The sequence below is a fragment of the Balaenoptera musculus genome, chromosome X (genome assembly GCF_009873245.2).
Source record: "Balaenoptera musculus isolate JJ_BM4_2016_0621 chromosome X, mBalMus1.pri.v3, whole genome shotgun sequence".
NCBI lineage: Eukaryota > Metazoa > Chordata > Mammalia > Artiodactyla > Balaenopteridae > Balaenoptera > Balaenoptera musculus.
In genome coordinates, this window is record NC_045806.1 from 36,531,459 (window position 1) to 36,553,241 (window position 21,783).

Below are 21,783 nucleotides of genomic sequence, written 5' to 3' on the forward strand. Positions count from 1 at the left end.
TTATTTTGAAAAGGATCAATAAAAACAACTAGCTAATAGTTTTGATAAATAACAACTTGAAATTCGGGATAATGCATAACCCTGAAGACTCATGACCTCAACTGCCAAAATTATTTCTATATTTTATTTTGTTGGTCTACTGCCCAAATCCAGATTTATATGGATAGCTGCAAATGGCTAAGGGGTATGTGTACCTTTAAATCGTTTCCTTGTAATCTTAATTTAAAAAAACTAATCAAGCAGCTTCAAAGAATAGTAGTAGAATCACTGATAGTAGTTGAAAGTGGCAAAGAGGAAAGGATGCTTTCTGTACACAGTGAAACTCTGGACTAAGGAAACATGGGGAATTCTGAAAAGGCCATATTTCTCCTTGTTTTAATAAAATTTTAAGTAAATAATACACTGCTTTACCCTTAGAGTAAACTATCTTCATTTAATCTTGTCTACAAAACCAGGAAGTAGCATACTTAAGTATCTGAAAAAGTGGAAGCTCTCTAGATCAGCAATTTTTAACTTATTTGGCCAGAAACCATTTTCTAAATCTGTTACAGTGATAGAGATAAAGATTTTGTGGTAAAATTTAAGAGAAGGAAAAGCCCAAGGGATTGATCTAGAAACTGATGTCCAAGGATCAAGATCATGACAGGTAATCATCTAACCCATCTCATGGAGGCCACAAGAGCACTGTTGAGACTGGAAAGCCATAGAAGCTAGTGCCTCCTTGTACACCCGTATAATGGGCACAATTTGAGGATAACCATTACTTAGATAAAAAAGTAAGTAAATCCCTCATATTATTTTAGCTTCTTCCCCAAACCTAGCTCTGTGAAACGCATGAAACTATCACAAAGTGTGCTTTTCTTCTTTTTTTGAAAAATTACAGAACATCCTCTTGGGGACATTCCATGTGGCCCAATTTCCTGTTTCCCATCTTGATATCAAAACAGTATAAATTGTTTACTTATTGGAGTATAATGTTTACCCACATAAAATAAATATACTTTATATTTATGCTAAGGGGTTTCCCTATTTGTTGTAGGTTGAATGCCAGAATATGTATTTCCTTACTCTTTAAAGAATGTACATTTACAATCAATCTACCTTTTTCTTGACGTTTTTCTCAATAGCTCTTTTGCCATTTCATCAGACTTGGAATGGGTAAAACAAACGTTTCCTTAAAAATTGAGATAGCAACAGAGGCCTCTAGCATCTGATCCACATACAGTTTAGTGCAATCCCAGCAAGGCAGAGCCGGTGAAAACAAGAGAAGGAAGTCAGGTAGGGCCTTAATCCCTCTTCACTTAATCATTTGTCACTTAGTAACAAAAGGCCTAATTCATGTCTCAGTATTTTGGGAAACAAATACAAACAATTCCTTATTCAGGTCATTCTAGATAATGGTTTATTTCATGTAAGTGACTTTTCCAGAAAGAGTACCAACACATCCTAGTTTGCCCAGGACTTTCCAGTTGTAGCACTGAAAGTTCTGTGTCCCAAGAACCTGCCCTCAGTCCCAGGCAAACCGGGATGGTTGGTCACCTATTTCCACAGATCTAGCACTTATCCTTTCAAATGCTAACACTCTTCTGTCCGGAGGCAGTTATGATATAACAGAGCAACAGATCTGTAGTCAAAAGGCCTGTCTTTAAATGTTATCTCCATCACTTAGTAGCTGTTATAACTCTAAACATCAGTTTCCTCATCTATAAAATGGAAAAAGTAAGAGAATAGCTCCCATACTGGTTGTAGTTAGCCCTGGATGATTAATAAAGTATGTGAAAGTGCTTGCCATGGTGCATGACACAGAGCATATGCACAGTAAGTTTTGTTTCCTTTCCCTTTAACCATTTTTGGTGGAAATAATTCTTTCCTACCTTTACCAAATGGCAATCAAACCAAGTTTGATGCCAAGAAGTTGGCAACGTTAGCATCCAATTACTAAACCACACTACTGCATAGTTCTAAACCTACTTTTACTTTGAAATTTTTCATCTACAGTTTTTTTGGAAACCATGTAATATAGCTCATAAGGAACTGAATCTGAAGTTGACCAAAGAATTATTTGGGGGGAAAAAAGTAAAAAGTAGGTATAGTTGAAGTGTCTAATAATGACACTGGTTAAAACAAAAGTAAAACAGAACCCACATAGCTGCATGTGTGTGACCTACTGACTACTAGCATCATTATTCTTCTAGACAACTCCTGGAGTCATCCTCACACCAGCTACTACTTCTCCCCCACTTCCTATATGCAGCTGCCCAAACCTGCCCGTTCTATTTCTGCAACACCTGTCAAAACAATTTGCCCCTTCCTGCACTTAGCCTAGCTTCAGCCCTCATGGATTCTTGTCTGGATCACAGCAAAGATCTTCTAATGGGTTTCTTTACCTCCAGTTCTTTCTTTTCATTCTACTCATTAAACTGTCATCATAGTTTTATTCTAAAACAGTTATTATCAGACTTCCCTAGTGGCACAGGAGTTAAGAATCCACCTGCCAATGCAGGGGACACGGGTTCGAGCCCTGGTCCAGGAAGATCCCACATGCCGCGGAGCAACTAAGTCCATGCGCCACAACTACTGAGCCTGAGCTCTAGAGCCCGTGAGCCACAACTACTGAGCCCGCGTGCCATAACTACTGAAGCCCGTGTGCCTAGAGTCCCTGTTCCGCAACAAGAGAAGCCACTGCAATGAGAAGCCTGCTCATCGCAACGAAGAGTAGATAGTCCCCGCTTGCCGCAACTAGAGAAAGCCTGTGCGCAGCAACAAAGACCCAACACAGCCAAAAATAATAAATTTTAAAAATAAATTTATTAAAAAATAAAATAAAACAGGTATTACCATATTACTCCAAAAACTTCATTGCTCTCCATTCTATATACCAAGATGTTATAATCCCTCAGCTCCACTTGGAATGCCTTCTAAAAATGATTTTAAGTCAAACAACTTAACTGGGGTCCACAGAGCTATTTAGCAACATAATTGAGAAAGGAACCTAGTACTCCTGCTTCTTAGTCAAGTAATTTAGGTTTACTTTTTTCTTTTCCTTTTTTGGGGGGAGGCTGTCACACATATTACATTCCTTTCTAACTTCTCCCATAATCCTCCCTGACCCCCATCCTGAACTACCTGCAGCTACCGCAACACCCACTCCACCCGCCCCCTCCCCCATGCTCTCTGTGCTCTTGAAAATGCTGCTCCCTCTGTTTGATACTCTGTACGCTTCCTTCTCTGCTGAAAAACACCAACTCATTCATCAAAATTCTGTTCACACTTTGCCTCAAAGTTCTCCTCAACAGTCTCCCCAGCTGAGGTAGGCATACCCCTCTGTGATCTTACAACAGCCCCTATACACACCTCAGTATTTCAGCATTTCCCAAACTGTACTACTGCTGGTGATTTATATTCTTGCCAACCCTGATGGAAGGCAGCACCAAGCACACAGAACTCACTCAGCCAACGTCTATTACGTCTTCTGTCTCATATATATATATATATATATATATGTACACACACACACACACACATATATATCACTGAATCAGAGAGTGTTAAGAAATGGGACAGGGCTTCCCTGGTGGCGCAGTGGTTGAGAATCTGCCTGCCAATGCAGGGAACATGGGTTCGAGCCCTGGTCTGGGAAGATCCCACATGCCGTGGAGCAACTGGGCCCGTGAGCCACAATTACTGAGCCTGCGCGTCTGGAGCCTGTGCTCCGCAACAAGAGAGGCCACGATAGTGATAGGCCCGCGCACCGCGATGAAGAGTGGCCCCCGCTTGCCACAACTAGAGAAAGCCCTCGCACAGAAACGAAGGCCCAACACAGCCATAAATAAATAAATAAATAAAATTTTAAAAAAATTTTAAAAAAAAAGAAATGGGACAGTAAAGGAGCCGTCACATGCTCCTCTACAAAATTTGAGACACTCTACTCCAGGCAGCATATACATACTGACTAAAGCATTTTCAGAGAATGACCAAAAAATGCCATCTATGTGCAGATAACTGGGTGCTAACGTTATTCTGTATATTGTATTACCACAACTTAAAATGAAAAACTTCAAGGTACTCCCACTACTGAGTACACTGGCTTAAAATAAAAGTAATGTATGTCTAACATTTCTATGTCACTGTAGAGTATATGTACTATATTATTTAATATTATAAATTACATGGCCAAAAAAGTCTTCTCTTGAAAGAATTCTTAAGATTTAAAGTTCCATGTAAATTTTAACAATTTCTTAAGTCCATTTATATACATGGATCTTGCCTTTGGTTATTCATTTAGGAGTAATTTTACTAGGTTAAATGATCACATAATTCCAAAAGAAGTAGGTTTATGAAAAGAGCACATCTAATTTTCTTCCACTAGAGGACACTAAAGATCATATTATAGCTAGTTAGACAAATAATATCATCAAGATCTCTGGCTATAGAAAATAATATTATTAGTCTTCATAATATAATACACAGATGAGAAGATTATTTGCCTTTGACATGTCTAACAACAGCAATAACCATCACCTAACATTTTCTGAGTCAGACTCTATGTATTTTAGATGTGTGGACTCATTTAACCCTAACAACAACCCTAAGAGGTAGATGATACTCATTTTACACATGTGGGAATCTGAGGCAGAGAGCAGTTAAGTAACTCATTCACAGAACTAATGAACTGCAGAGCAAGGATTTGAACCCAGGCAGTCTGGTCCCAGTACCTATGCTCTAAACACTCTGCTATACTGCTTCTTAGGTCTACAAGTACTCAATTCTGAAGATGAAATTTATAGCTAAGCTATTTGTATTATTTCTAAAAGCTGAAATATAAAGTCTCGATTAAGGTTCAATCAGAGCAAATTTCAGTAATAAAATCCTAATACCTTTCAAAAAATTCTCAGTTTAGTCCTTTCAATTCAAGTCACCTGACTATATCTTTGAAAAACTAGTTTGCTGTAAGGTGCAGAATCATTAAAAATACAATGACTAGGCAGGGCTTCCAGAATGGCTGTGTGAGCGCAGGGAAACCTCCCCCGTGGAGAGACGTATATTAAGCTGGTCAAAACTAACAATCATTCAAAGTCTCTGGAGATTGACCAAAAGGCTTACAACAAATTGAGAAGCACTTATTCAATAAAATCTACAGAAACTCCATAAGAACAATGGGAGGCTGTGGCATTCAGGATAGGGACTGCACCTGTGGCCCCATAGCTCTGCCTGAGGAGGAACTGTTCGAAGCGGCTCAGCAGCTGTGTATAGATCAGCTCCTTGAGATAGAAGAGCTATTTGGGGTGGATTTCACAACTGGTAAACATTGGCAAATCCCATTTTCCACAGTTCCATGCTGTGGAAGGCCTATATTGAGTGGGTGGTAGAAGCTGGATGGCAACACTTATTTCCCACTCCCAACTCCAGCTAAATACAGATTATCCAGGTGGGGCAGCTGGTAAAGAGTATGTCAGTCCCCCTTTCCTGCACTGCTCTGTGCTGCAGGAGAGCCATAGAGGTGGGCTCGGCAGCCCAGTGGTAGCTCCCATCTCCTACAACTTCCTAGGCTGAAGAACTAGTCCAAGTACACTTAGCATCTGGTGAACAATGGCTTTGATGTGGAAGATCCATATTGAGTGGTAGTAGCAGCCAGGAGGGAGCACCAGTTCACATCCCCTCCTCCAAAAAAAAAAAATCCTGTACAGCCTTGCTCCATAGGGAGGATCTGGGTAGAGCAGACAGTGAGGAGGAGTTCCCCTTTCCACCCAGCTCTTGCTCCATAGCAGAGATTCTGCTCAGGGGAGTGTATGCCAAGCCTCACAGACTAGCAAACCCTTCCCCTGACAAGGGTCTCAACTTTAACGGATCGGAATATGGAGCAAGTTATACCACAAGGCATTGTCAAAAACAATAGAGCAATCACTAGCGATTAGTACAGTGTGATGCCAAAAGAGGTAGATCATCTTAATGGGAGATCAGGGGAAGAGAGTGTCAAAGAGAGCCCAATTAAAGCCATAGTCATTCCTAACGGTCAGGAAGGTTGTGCACATTCTCAAGGCTGCTCCCTCTGAAGAGAGACATCAGACGTTGCACTGAACTGGCAAGTCACTAAACAAATAAACAACCAAACAAGAACAACAAGCCCTGGAGTGTGGGAGGGGTGTTAGTATCCAGAGCTGCTGTAACAAAAAGTTGAGATGTACAAAAGACAGGAAAGTGTGACCCTTGTACATGTTTAAAAAAAAAAAAAGTAGAAAATAGAAACTGCCTTTGAGGGGGCCCAGATGTTGGACTTATCAAAAAAGTTCAAAGGAGCTATTATAAATATATTCATAGAAGTAAATGAAATTCATGTTTAAAGAATTAAAGAAAGATGTTACAACAATGTCTTATTAAATAGAGAATATCAGTAAAGAGAAATTACAAAAAAAGGACAAAATTTATATTCTACAGTTAAAAGTACAATAACCAAAATGAAATATTTATAGAGGGGCTCAAAAGTAGATTTTGAGCTGGAAGAAGAATCAGCAAACTTGAAGATAGATTGATAGAGATTATACAATCTGAAGAATACAGACTAAAAAAGAATGAAGAAAAAATGAACAGAGTCTCAGAGAAATATGAGACACCATTAACACACTAACATATGTATAATGGGAATACCATAAGGAGAGGAGAGAGAAAAAAGAGCTGAAAAAATATACCGATAAAAAGATTGAATAAATTAATTAATTAATTGGGGAAAACAGACAAACCTCCCATGTAGAAGATATTCAAATATTAACCAGGTTATCTGATTCTATTATTTAAGACTTCATGAATATGTTTCTCTATGTTCATCCCAATTGCCACTTGGAAGTCAACTGAGGCCATCATTTATCCTGTCCAGGTTATTGCAAAAGCCCTCAAATCTCATCCTCAAATTATGGTCAAAGTTTCTTCTAAAACTAAAATTCAGTCATATCTGACTATAGGTCTCCTACCCTACACTCAAACTCTATTCCCCTTAGATGTGGCTTATTGGTCCATTTGGAGCTTTTCAGAATCACTACAGTACTTATTTTTAAGAAGAGGTCCCTGGCCCATACCCCATACCTACTAGATTGGACCCACTGCGGAAAGAGGCCAAAGACCAAGTAGTGCTTTTAACAAGCACCACCCTCACTCTCCTCCCCCACAATTCTTCTGTACAATAAAGAATGAGAACCACAATGAACAGGCCCCTGCTTATGTCTTTATCCTTAGCTCTTGTTGCTCCCATAAAGTTTCAAATGGTGATCATGATGTGACCACAGTGGGCTATATTGCAGGAGAGGATAACCAGAGATTCATACAATATAATAAACAAATGCTTATAATGATTTAGGGAATCATAATTCAACTGTGTGAATAAACCATTAATTCCATTTAAACACGGTGGTCTAAATGCATGCATTTCTCTTCTACCTCTTGAAGCCAAACTAATATTTCAATAAACGTATTAAAAAGACATGGACACACAAAGATAAAAAGAATGAGAGGGCTTCCCTGGTGGCGCAGTGGTTAAGAATCTGCCTGCCAATGCAGGGGACACGGGTTCAAACCCTGGTCCGGGAAGATTCCACATGCCGCGGAGCAACTAAGCCCATGTGCCACAACTACTGAACCTGTGCTCTAAAGGCGGTGTGCCTAGAGCCCGTGCTCCACAACAAGAGAAGCCACCACAATGAGAAGCCCGCGCACCGCAACGAAGAGTAGCCCCCACTCGCCGCAACTGACTTCCAAGTGGCAATTGGGATGAACATAGAGAAACATATTCATGAAGTCTTAAAGAGAAAGCTGAAGCACAGCAACGAATACTCAATGCAGCCAAAAATAAATAAATAAAATGAATAAATTTAAATTAAGAATGAGAGAGGAGGCAACAGCACACTAGGTAAGTAAACAAAATCTCAGATGGTAGAAAGTAAATGGACAAAGTTAGCAGATCAGAGAAAGCTGAAATCCAAATGTGACAGCTATTAAGATGTGACCCTCAATCTCTTATTCCAGGGATTGTGACTGACTGACAATCCCAGGTGCAGGACTATGAATCCATCACTGTGTTTCCATCAACACCATGCTTCCCACAGGCTACTCTCAGCCATGACTAAAAGTAGCAGGACTATTAAGGCAGGCTCATCTTTATGAGATATGGGACTCTGAAGGCCCATATTGGCTCAAGGACTCCCAATAGGCCTCACCAAATCTTTCTTGGAAGAGTACCTTAATCTAAGATTTTTCCTACCCTTTCTCCTCCAAAGGAGTTAGACCTGCATAACCTGTGATGGCTCTCCCAGCCTCCTTTGGCTTCCTCTCCTTTCATTTTTGCTTACAGGTAGTTTCCCAGTAAATTTCTTGCATATCCAATCCTTTCCTGTCATATAATTTTTGTAGAACCTGAAGTAACACACCAAGCTTGCACAAGGCAAGGCAGTAAGAAGCAAGCTGATAAGTCTACCAAAATGCTCCCCAAAAGATTCAGGAAATGGAAGCAACATGTATCTTTGAAACCAGGGGTATACAGTGGAGCAGACAACAGGAGGATTGGCTGAACCTTTACAGGAGCAGTTTGACCCTCGATATCCTTGACCAAGCAAATTATCCCTCTCTTACTCTTTGGAGACTTTAGACACCAGACTCATAGCTCACATCAAAATGAAGTGCTGTACTTAAACAGGAGGATTAACTGTAAAGTTCATGTGTTAAATAAATAAGCATGTTAAAATAAAGACCCTTACCTCCTTCCCCGACTTGGCTCCTGGAACTATTGCAATCAGGCTTAGACATGAATACCCGCCCCCCCTCCCCACCCATACACACACCCCTAGCCCAAGGTATAAGATTGAAAGATTGTTCTCTGTCAAACTGATCTGCTTAAGAACAAAACACCTACAGATACTGACATCCATGGGGCTCTTGAAAAATGGTCCAGTCCTTGTTAGATCACCTGTAATTAAATTACTCATGTACAGAGTTTCCAGGCAACTGTTTAAGACTTCCTTCTTAAATATAAAAGAACAGCCAAGGATCACCAGACATTTGCGGAAAGCCTCTAAAAGGAAAGGGACTAAAACAAACAAATAGAAAAAAACATTTCCGAGGAAACCATTTCCAGTATAAGCAAAGCAAATAAAATTTCAAAAAATATACTATTTTGAGATAGGTAAGAATGATATGAAACCTATGAAACAAGAATAGGAAACTATATAATACTAATAATTTAAAAGAGAAACATTCAGGGGTACAAAATAAGCCCTTAAAAATAGAAAATGAGAGCCAAAACAGGAGACTCAAATAGAAGGGTTAGAAGATCAAGTTGCATAAATATCTCAAAGTAGAACAAAAACACAAAGAGATGGAAATAGAGAAGAAAAGGTTAGACATAAAGATCAATCCTGTGAGCCCTGACCCTGATATTAATTTGAATAACAGCAACTCCAGAAAGGAAGAACAGAGAAACTGGAGAAGGAACTTGTCTAAGAAATAATACAAAAAAATTTCTCCAAAGAACAACCTTCCAGATTTAAAAAGATTTCTAAGAACCCAGCACGACTCTTAAAAAGGCCCACACTAAAGCACAGCACTGTGAAATTTTGGTATACTAGGGTAAAGAGAATATCAGTAAAGTTTTCAGAGAAAGAGAAAAAGGGCCAGGCACTGTTCTAAGTGCTTTATTTTTGTTAATTATTCTTCTCAATAACTCTAGAGGTAGGTAAGATTATTATGCCCATTTTTAGATGAGGAAACAGGCACAGAGAGGTTATGTGACATTCCCAAGCCACACAGCTGGTAAGTAAGACATGAACCCAAGCTATCTGATTGTATAGTATAAGCTTTTATCCATATGATATACTTCCTCAAAATTCTAAGAGCAAGCTACTTCCAATCTAGAATTCTACACCCAGCCAAACTATCAGATTGTTGAGTAGCATAAAGACATTTTCAGATATCTCAAAAAATATACCTTTCCTCCAGAAGATACTGAAGGACATACTCTACCAAAATGAAGATGAAAACTGAAAAATATAGGAAATCCAGGAAACAAGGAATCCAGAACAGATAAAGGGCAAAGATAATTCTCATGATGATAGTCCAAAAGGCCAAGACTGCAACCAATTTAGAATGAAACATATGAAGGGCTCAGGGAGGGAGCTCTTTGTTGCCAAGAAAAAAAAATGTGATAAATTATCTGATGGGGTTAAATGTACTGAGAGAAGTTATATATAGTTCGGTGGGGTACTCTGGGGATGAATTAGCTATAATACATAGTAATGAAGCAATGAAAGAAATAAGTTAACTGTTTACCTCAGGTATAACAAATTGCACAAGAAATATAATCACATTATATTAATGCCTCAAATATGAATAATGTTTTAAAAATGGGGGAAGGCAAGTGAGGAGGGACAGAAGGTAACAGCATAAGAGAGCTACATCTTTCATAATAGTAAGTCAATACTGATAATATCGAAAACTATAAAATCAAGGAAAAGAAATATAAGCATATAGTGTTACTAAAGAAATAGCAAAAACTGCTTACAGTGGTTGCCTTAGATAATAAACTGGTGGTGTTGGAATGAATTAGGACAGAAACTGCCTTTTGTTGTTATTAAAAGTAGTATGATTTCACTTCTAAAACCTATATGCTTATATTACTTAGATAAAAGTAAAACTCAAATACATAAAAAACCAGAATAGACCTTTATATTTAATCCATCAGAACTCATACATTTATGATTATTGAAGAAAGAGGAGACATTAAGTAGAGATAAGATTGGTGAGATTTTGAATATTTACAAATTAAAAAACTAAACAAAACAAAAACTACTACAAGGAAAAAGTAAATGCTGTTTGCTATAACAGTCACTAGGAAAAAATATACAAATCTGTTAAAGATGGGGAATAAATATATAGTTATCCATTTATAGAATTTTCATTTCTAAAGTATATACCAACAAGGACCTACTGTATAGTACAGGGAACTCTGCTCAATGTTATGTGGCAGCCTGGATGGGCGGGGAGTTTGGGGGAGAATGGATACATGTATATGTATGGCTGAGTCCCTTTGCTGTACACCTGAAACTATCACAACATTGTTAATCGGCTATACTCCAATATAACATAAAAAGTTAAAAATAAATAAATAATATAGTGTACTTTTTTCATTGTTCCCTAACCCACTTCTTGGGCTTCAAGGTGCATTTCAATTTATAGGGAATATATTATCCATATCTCAAGAAAAAAGTGTAACAATGAGTTTCAAGTGATTTGGGAAAAAATATGCAATTGGTTGCATTCTCCCACCAATTCCCTATGACATACTGAACTTTAGAACTGTTGGGGCTGGGTGCAAACATTTTCTTACACAGTTGTCAATCCACCATTCACTGAATATTTATCTATATATACACACACAGATATCCACACATTTAAAATACAACAGAACAGGGACTTCCTTGGTGGCACAGTGGTTAAGAATCTGCCTGCCAATGCAGGGGACACGGGTTCAAGCCCTGGTCCAGGAAGATCCACATGCCGCAGAGCAACTAAGCCCGTGAGCCATAGCTGCTGAGCCTGTGTGCCACAACTACTGAAGCTCGTGCGCCTAGAGCCCATGCTCCACAACAAGAGAAGCCACCCCAATGAGAAGCCCGCGCACTGCAACAAAGAGCAGCCCCCGCTCACCGCAACTAGAGAAAGCCCGCGTGCAGCAACAAAGACCCAACACAGCCAAAAATAAATAAATAAAAATAAATAAATTTTTAAAAATAAAATACAACAGAACAAAATACTTAAGACATATAAGACAGAAAAGAGAGAGAGTACAACTGTGAACTAGGGTCCTTAGAAAGTCCATTTTTCTAACTGAAACTACTAAGGTGATACCAGGGATCTCTAATAAGCTTGCTTTGTAAAAAGCTGAACACCAGTCAAGGCTCTCCTCTTTTTGGGGAATTGTTATTTTATATTTACAAATTATAAAGCTCCTTGAACAGGATAACAAAGCTGATGTGATGTGCTGAAGCTGCAAAAGCATATCACCACCAACAAAAGGAAGCAATTTCAAGCTGTTTTGTCTTTTGTTTAAACTTCATTTATTAGGCAATTTAGTGTTTGTTCTCCTCTATAATATTAAAAGAAAAAAAATCTTTTGGTAAAACAATAGAAATTTTAAAAAGCATTACCTAAACCGTAGTAAGACTCATTCAGGTCTTGGATACTGTGAACTAAATATAAGGCTTTTTTTGTCTGTAGACTGATGGCTCTCTCACTTTAACATAAGCATTCATTTTATACTCTCCCAACTTATATGTCATTTGATCCACTGGTAATGGAGTACTAAAAACCACAGTTAAAATTGGTTTTTTTCCCTGTTTTATTTCTTGGTTAATTACAAGGTTCAAACAGACCACTAGAAATAACTTCCTTTTAAAATTCTCAGTTTTGCCCATTTTTATTCTCTCTTTTAAAAAAAATATGGCATGGGTCTCATGAATGTCATTAGTTGTGATGCCTGCTGAGAGAAAATGCTGATTTTGTGAGCATGGAATCAACTTTCTGAATTAAAAAGGTTTTTGTGAGGGTACTTCTTACATAGTATTTATTTTCTCAGAAGCTTTCACTGTGGGAAATGCTTTAATTAATGTGATAGGTGCCAGATTACCAAATCCACATTTATGTAATGAAATCATATGAAATTTCTTGAAACACGTTCCTTCACTGTTCTCAGCTATTTAACCTTGCTGCAATCTCAAACTCACTAGGAAGCATAAAAGGACTTTAAGAAGCTTCTTTCCCCAGGAAGACTACACAGACATTTCCTAGCTTCATATTTGTGGATTTCGGGACAAAGGTTACTCTTGAGTGAAGCAATATCTAGTGAGTGAAAAGAGATTAGGAAACAGAGAGGGCAGGTGAGGAAAGGGGAGGGAGAAGGGGGAAAGGGCATCATATGCCGAGCTTAGGAGCCACTAGGTCAAGGACAGAAGGTGCCAAACAATACTATGATACCATGGGGCCACTACTGGAGCATAGGCAAAAAAAAAAAGTATGGGTGGGGCAAGGAGGGGAAACCCAAGGTGTAACCAAGATTACTCTGAGGAAACACACCAGATTCAAAGACACAAAGTCCAACTCAGGATCCTGAGATAAAGTCAGTTCCCCTAGGAGCCAACACAGAGGTAAAAATGGTACTGCCTAACACAGATACGGCCACTGCTGTGACAAACTACCACAGGTGAGTACCCACACGGCACTGCATAAGTCTTCAAAGGAAATCATTACGACGTGGGGCTATTAAAGAAATAAGGAATATTGGAGAAGAGTGCAGAGAAGTGAGGTGTAGAATAGGAACCTGGTATTAAAAAAATGGTTAGAGTACTGTAGAATAAAAGGGGGATGTTGGGCTTTTAAAAGGACAGTATAATTACAGTAATCCAGACTATATGGTACACTGTGACTTCACAGGCACTGAAATTAATGGGGAATATTTAGAAATAGCATGCATTCAGAGATGCATACTCCTCTGCCACACACCTTATGATCAGATATCTAAGTATTTTAAATGTTGGGATGCATTCACTAGGATGCTAACAAACACTACTGAAATAACATTAAATGAAGAAACAGTAGATACCAAAAAACTTTCTACTCAGTGTTTTCTAAAAAGTAGATGGGTAAAAATTAAAAGTATTACTGGACCAGCTACTGTATATCAGGGTGAGGTATATATTTTTTTAAAGTATTTTAAAATTCGATGTTTCTTGAGGGTGAAGACTATATATTGCATATTTCTGTTTATTGCAAAATGTCATGCACTACCCTTGGTAGATGATATATATAGCAGACAATAAATATTTACAAAATAAGATTTTGAAAGAATGTGAACCCAATGGAATACATATAAAAAAAAACAAGGACAATCTGTATATCGTTATGGAGTGAACTCCAGAATATACTTCAGTAAAAAAAAAAAAAGATGCAGAATAGAGTGTAGAATATGCCACCTTATATGTAAGAAGGAGGGAAGTATACAAACATGCACATGTGTATGTGTTTACAAACACACATACATTTATAATTTTTAAGAAAAGACAATCAAAAATAAACCAAAGCAAATGAAAATGATTACTTATAGAGGAGGGAGGTAACAGGGATTGAAAATACATTTCTTTTATTTTTATTATAGTTTGTCTTTGGAACCATGTAGATTGTTTTGCATAATTATAAAACAAAATGAAATTTTAAAAAGTACCTAGAAATAAAACTCAAAATGATACAAATAACCCATTAATATAGCAAGTTGGTAAGCTAAACCACAAAGATTTTAAGTAATTTAAAAAAATTTTAATCATTTTATTTTGAAATAATTTCAGACAGAAAATTAGTGAATGCTTTGCTTCTATAAACCTAGCCACCACTTTTCCAGTCATCTCTGCTCTCATGGTGCTTTATCATTCTTAAAAAATGGTTTTAATGCAATTACAATAAAAATGATGGCCAATGATGAGGTTTCCAACCACCCAGCCTCTCCTTAGATTTCCAGTCATGTGCAGACAAAAGGAAGATGCCATCAGACCTGACCAGAAGTGTTGCTTAAAAGATGCCTGACTTGACCTTTTGAAACAAAAAGCAGTGAAAGTGTGACCCAAGAAAGACTGCTATACAAAACCTGGAAATGGGCCCCAAAAGTATTGCATCCCAGACTCCCAATTCTGAAGCTGACCCCATAATAGTCACAGCTGCCATCCACTTGTTTTGAAGGCAACATGGAATGGTGATGATGAACAACAGGGCCTTGGGAGTTTCACAGAACTGAGTCTGAATGTGGGCTCCGTCATTTACTTGATTGATATGTGAATTTAAACAAGTCACTTAACCTCATTTAAGCTTCAATTCCTTCATCTGTAAAATGGGCATAATACAGTACCTGTATCACATTGTAATGAGGAACTATTGAGACATTTCTTCACAAGGCACCTTGCACTACTAAAATGCTACATAAATGTTAGCCACTGTGGGCGTATTATTGTATAATTAATTTTTGTCATTGTAAAACTCTATTCTATTTCAAACTCACAAACTTCTATTCTTAACCATATTGGAAATACAGCAATAGTCTTCCAACTAGAGCATCAGTGGAAACAAGCTAAGTTCTACCCATTATATTTGACAAAATTCTATAATATTGTCTCTTTCTGAAAGCAAACTCATTAGAACTAAGATTCTTTACAGTTATGTTAAAAACCATGATAATGACTTCTGCTTCAAACCATGAAAATTTAATTGGAACAGAACTCTTTTCCCACTCAATTAGAAAACTGAACAAAGACTTTCAGTCATTGGGACAACAGACAGTAAAGGACTATGATTCCTATGGAAAGGGAAATGAAGGGAGTGCATGCCTAATGACAGGCCTGGCTATCATTTTCTACTTCTCAGAACAAGGAGGAAAACAAAGTTGAGTGTGGCAGTGTCACTGAGTTGAGGACAGAGAGAACACAGTTCAGGGAGGATGAGGGAGACAGAATGTTCAGGGCAGAGTATCAGAGAGAAGGGAGCTAAGGTATAGAAAGAGCTCCAAAAATCTGTACAAAGAACTCCATAGGTCTTTATCTTAATAATAATTTGTGCATGTATAGGTTGAAACTCCATGAGGCTGGGCAAAGAGATCAGGGAGACATTGGAGTTCTAACCAGTCACTGCAGGGAGACCTTGCTGAACACTAAAGACAATCAGTAGAGACCTCAGAAAGGTTACATCTAAGTAATGGAGCTAAATTAAGCCCTAGAATAAAGGCTACTTTAGATCTGGACTAATGAAGGAAGAGGCAAATTGTAAAAATGAAAAGGAAAGCTAATCAATACAAACAGACCTATAAATGACAGCTATGAAGGCATTGCAAGGCAGGAAATCCAAAAATTTTTAGGAATTTAAAGGATTCAAGGATTCAAGGATTTAAAAGAAAGATTGAACATAATGAGGTAAGAAATAGAAGAAATAAGAACAAAAAGGAGCTTCTAGAGTTGAAAAAATACATTATCTTAAATGAGAAGCTCACTGGATGAACTAAACAGAAGATGAGACAATGTATGAAAAAACATCAATGAACTTGAAGACACAGAAACAGGAATTTCCCAAATGTAGAGCACATTTCTCAAGAGATAAAAAAGACTTAAATTAAAATATTGAAGCTCAGTGACATGTAGGACAATATTAAGGGGTCTAACGTGCATGTAATTGGAGCCCCCAAAGGAGAGATGGGAGAGGTGGAGACAGAAAACAATCCTGAAGAAATAATGTCCAAAATTTCCCCCAATGTTATATAAACTATAAAGCCACAGATAAAAGCAGCTCAAAGAGTATCAAGGAGATTAAAATGCAAAAAAAGAAAGTCACCAAAGCACACCATAAACAAACTGCATAAAACCAGGGATAAAAACAAAATTTTAAAAGCAGTCAGAGGAAAAACACTGCATAAAGGAAAAACAAAGATAAAACATCAGTTCATAATAATAATATGGTCAATTCATCAAGAAGGCATAACAATCCTAAATGTATATGACCTAATAACAGAACTTCAAAATACATGAAAGAGGGGGAGGGGCAAGATAGGGATAGGGGATTAAGAGGCACAACCTACTATCTATAAAATAAATAAGCTACAAGGATATATTATACAGCACAGGGAATATAGCCAATATTTTATTTTAAAAATATGTGAAAGACAAAAATGATAGAAATGCATGAAGTAATAGACAAATCCACAATTATAATTGATAAGTAAGCAGAAAATCAATGAAGATACAGAAGAGTTGAGCAATACTATTAGCAAGCTTGAAATAATTAATATTCATAGAACACTACACACAAGGGCAGATTATGCCTTCTACTTAATTGTACATGGAACATTTGCCAAAATAGGCCATATTCTGGGCCATTAAAAGAAAAGTCTCAAATTTAAAAGGATTCATGGCATACAAAGTATGTTCTCTGATCATAATTAATTTAGAACTCAATATTTGAGTTTAAATATTATGAAATTAAATAAAACACTTCTAAATAACCCATGGGCAACCAAAAAGGGAAAAGAGAAAATTTTCTGAACTAATAAAAACATGGCATGTCACTACAGCAGCACTAAGGGGGACATTTATAGCAATAAACACATACATTAGAAGAGAAGAAAGGTCTCCATTCAATGATGTTAGCTTCCAACTTCAGAAGCTAGAAAAAAGATGAGCAAATTAAACCAAAATAAGGCCATGAAAGGAAAAAATAGAGTCCAAAGGGAAAATAAATGAAATGGAAAAAAAACAAGAAAAACAACAGAAAAAAATAAACAGAACACTGGTTCTTGAAATAGGTCAATGAAAGTGATAAACCTCTGGTCAGACTGATCAAGATAAAAAAGAGAGAGAGAGAGAGAAAAGAGATGAGTTAATACTAAGGACAAAGAGAGATGATATCACTGAAGATTTTAGATACAACAAGGATAATAAATTTATAAACAACTTCATACCAATAAATTTCACCAAATTAGATTAAATGGACAATTTCTAGGAAAGATATAAACTATCAAACTTGCTTAAAAAAAACTTGCTTAAGAAGATATAAACAGAATAGTCCTATACTATATTAAAACAGAATTTTTAGTTAAAAACAATCCCTCAAAGAAAACTTCGACCCAAATGGCTTCACTGATGAATTCTACCAAACAAATAATCAAGAAATAGCATCAATTCTACACAAACCACTCTCAAAAACTGAAAAGAAAAGCACACTTCCCAACTCATTTCATGAGGTCAGCATTCCCTCAATACTAAAACCAGATAAAGACATTACGAGAAAAGAAAACTATAGATAAACATCCAATTTCCAGGAATAAAGGTTGGTGTAGCACTATAAAATCAATCTGTAAATATAATTCACCATGTTAATAAACTGAAAATAAAAAATACATGATCATCTCAATAAATGCACCAAAAGAATTTGACAAAACCCAACATCCATTCTTGATAAAAAACTCTCAGCAGGGCTTCCCTGGTGGCGCAGTGGTTGAGAGTCTGCCTGCTAATGCAGGGGACGCGGGTTCGGGCCCTGGTCTGGGAAGATCCCACATGCCGCGGAGCGGCTGGGCCCGTGAGCCACAGCTGCTGAGCCTGCGCGTCTGGAGCCTGTGCCCCGCGGCGGGAGGGGCCGCGATAGTGAGGGGCCCGCGCACCGCGATGAAGAGCGGTCCCCGCACCGCGATGAAGAGTGGCCCCCACTTGCCGTAACTGGAGAAAGCCCTCGCACGAACCGAAGACCCAACACAGCCAAAAATAAATAAATAAATAAATAAAGCAGCTATTAAAAAAAAAAAAAACTCTCAGCAAACTCAGAATAGAGGCGAACTTCTTCTACCTGAAAAAGGTTATCCACAAAAAACGTTATCTCTAACATCATACTTAACAGTAAAAGATCAAATGTTTTCCAAGATCAGGAATAAGACAATATCTGCTCTTACAATTTGTATTCAACATTATACTGGAGGGTCTAGCCAGTGCAAAAAGGCAAGAAAACCAAACAAGAGGAATCTAGATTGGAAAGGAAGAAAAAATGCTGATTGTATTAAAGATGACATAATTGACATAACAGTTCACATAGAAAAAGATGGAACTACAAAAAACCCTAGAACTACAGAGTTCAGCAAGATTGTAGAATACAAGACTGATATATAAAAATCAATTGTATATATACATCCTAAGAGAAAAAAAAGAAATTAAAACTTAAAAAATACCATTTATAATAACATCATATATATGAAATACATAGAGATAAATCTCACAAAATATGTGGAAAACATTTACATTAAAAACCACAAAATGTGGGAATTCCCTGGCAGTCCAGTGGTTAGGACTCAGTGCTTTCACTGTGGAGGGCCTGGGTTCAATACCTGGTAGAGGAACTAAGATCCTGCAAGCCATGAGGAGCAGCCAAAAACAAACAAACAAACAAAAAACCCTACATGATACTGCTGAGAGGTATTTTTTAAAACGCAAATAAAATAGAGATATTGGGTTATGGATTGGAAGACTCAATATTGTTTGTTTGTTTGTTTTTTCAAAAGAGCTTTTATTCGTTTTTAAAATATCACATATGAGTCTGGCCTCTTGCAGTTTCTGTAACTGGATCACTCAGATCTTATTCATCAGCCTGCTGAACTGTTCCTTTTTCAGAAACATAGATACCATCCAAAAATTTTCTGATATCCTTGCTTTTAACTGTTGTGGCTTGCTGAATCAAAGCAGCTGAATTTGACACAAGTTCAATGTCATTTCCTTCAAGAATCAACTCATCTTTCTGGGCTTGAGATACTGAACAAGCAACACCTGGCCTCATCCGAACCCTGCGGATGTACTTTTCACCCAAAAAATTTCGGATTTCAACAAGAGAACCAGTCTCCTGAATAACAACGTTGATGGGGAAGTGAGCATACACAGACCTCATCTTGTAACGGAAGCCCAGTGTAACGCCCTTGATCATGTTCTGTACATGACTACAGATAGTGCGAACAGTGGCCAGTTCCTTCCTATTCCCCCACCATTTGTCAACCCGGAGCCTCTTCTTTTTCTTCCCAAGGAGACTGAGTTCTACATTGATATGACTGAAGTCCCTCCGCAGGGTGCCTCTGGGGCCCTTCACAATAACTGTGCGTCCCTTCAGAGTAATGTCGACATTTTCTGGAATGTCGACAGTCTGATTGCTGAGAATGGTCTTCATTCTCGCAGTAGATGCGGCAAAGAGCTCAATATTGTTAATATGTCAGTGTCTTAGTCTGTTCAGGCTGCTATAACAAAATACCACATACTGGGTAGTTTATAAACAACAGAAATTTATTTCTCACAGTTTTGGAGGCTGAGACATTCAGTATCATGGAAACAGCATAGTCACACTCTGGTGAGAGCCCGTTACCTTGTTCACAGCCAGTGCCTTCTAGCTGTGTCCTCACATGGTGGAAGGAGGCTAGGGAGCAATATGTTGTCTCTTTTATAAGAACATTGATCCCATTCATGAGGGCTCCAACCTCATGACCTAATCACCTCCCAAAGGTCTCACCTCCTAATACCATCACATGGGGCATTAGGATTTTAACATATGAATTTGGAGGGGGGAACATAAACATTTGGACCATAGCAGTCAGTTCTCCCCAAATTATTCTATACACAGGCTGTACTTACTTTGCACAGTACTGTGTTAACTGAAAAATGTGCATATTAGAACCAAGCAAGGTGAGGCCTTGGTTCCAATATGCGCATGTTTCAGTTAACACTGTACCATGCAAAGGTAAGGACCACCTATATTCAACATAATCCCAATCAAAATCCAAGGAGACTTTTTTTTGGTAGAAATTAACAAACTAATTTTAAAATTCATATGGAAATACAAAGAACCTAGAAAAGCATAAACAGTTTTGATAAAGTAGAACAAAGTTGGGGTACTGATACTGATCTCAAGACTTATTATAAAACTACAGTATTCAAGACGGTGTGGTATTGCCCTAAAGACAGACCAATAGGTCCATGGAACAGAATAAAGAGTTTTGAAATAGACCCTCACTTACATGTACAACCAACTTTTAACAAAGTTACAAGGGGAATTCAATGGAGAAAGGACAGTCTTTCCAATAAACAGTGCTGCAACAATTGTATATCTGTATGCATAAAGAAAAAGAACTTGTATCTATACTTGGTATCAGATACAAGTATTTACTCAAAATGGATCACAGACCTAAATGTAAAACCCCGAATTATTAACTTCTACAAAAAAAAAAAAACAAAAAAAAACAGGGGAAAACCTTTCTGACTGATGTTGGTTTAGGCAAAGATTTCTTAGAAACAGCACCAAAAGTATGATCCGTAAAAGGATAAATTGACAAATTGGACTTCATCATAATTAATGACTTTTCATCTTCAAAAGATACTGTTAAGAAAAAGAAAAGTTGCTGCCTGGCTAAAAATATTTGCAAATCATAAATCTTATAAAGGACTTATATCCAGAATATATAAAGAATTCTCACAACTCAACAACAGGAAAACTACTCAACATAAAAAGGGCAAAATGTTTGAACAGACAACTCAACAAAGAAGATATATGGATGTCAAATTGGCCCATGAAACAATGTTCAACATTATTAGTCATTAAGGAAATACGAATTAGTAACAAAAGGGGATACCAATACATACTTAGTAGATTGGCTAAAATTAAAAAGACTGATCATACCAAGTGTTGTCAAGGATGTAGAGGAACTAGAACTCTCATACAGTGCTGGTGGAAATATAAAATGATACAGTCACTTTGGAAAATAGTTAAGACAGTTTCTTAAAAAGTTAAACATACATCTATCATATGATTCAGCCATTACACTCTTAGTCATTTACCCAAGGGAAATAAAAGGATATACAAATAATTGAATTTCAGAGCAAGTTTAGTTGCAGTAACCCCAAATTAGAAACAACCCACATGTCTACCAAGAGCTCAATTAATGAACAAACTGGTATATTCATACAATGAAATATTACTCAGCAATAAACAAGAACTATTGATATACACTACAGCAGCCTAACCAAAGTATACGATTCCATTTATATAAAACTCTACAGAAAATGTAAACTAATTTATAGTGACAGAAAGCAAATCAGTGGTTGCCTGGAAAATGGTTGGGGTTGGAGGGGATGCAGGGAAAGGCAGGAAGATGGGATTACAAATGGCCATGCTGAAACTTTTGGTCCTAACAGATAT

At 37.4% G+C, this 21,783-nt stretch overlaps 2 protein-coding genes across 13 annotated transcripts in view; both read right to left on the reverse strand.

The window, feature by feature from the left end:
• Positions 1 to 21,783, reverse strand: part of CASK (calcium/calmodulin dependent serine protein kinase) — a 398,598-nt gene that overhangs the window by 244,627 nt on the left and 132,188 nt on the right. The window lies entirely within an intron of this gene.
• Positions 19,105 to 19,800, reverse strand: LOC118888475 (60S ribosomal protein L9-like). Its single transcript, XM_036839517.1, has one exon. It carries the CDS (start codon positions 19,762 to 19,764, stop codon positions 19,186 to 19,188), a length of 579 nt encoding a protein of 192 aa, XP_036695412.1. The 5' UTR covers positions 19,765 to 19,800; the 3' UTR covers positions 19,105 to 19,185.

Excerpts from the sequence above, each read along its gene's own strand:
- LOC118888475 (XM_036839517.1), bottom strand. The coding sequence starts at position 19,764 with ATGAAGACCATTCTCAGCAATCAGACTGTCGACATTCCAGAAAATGTC.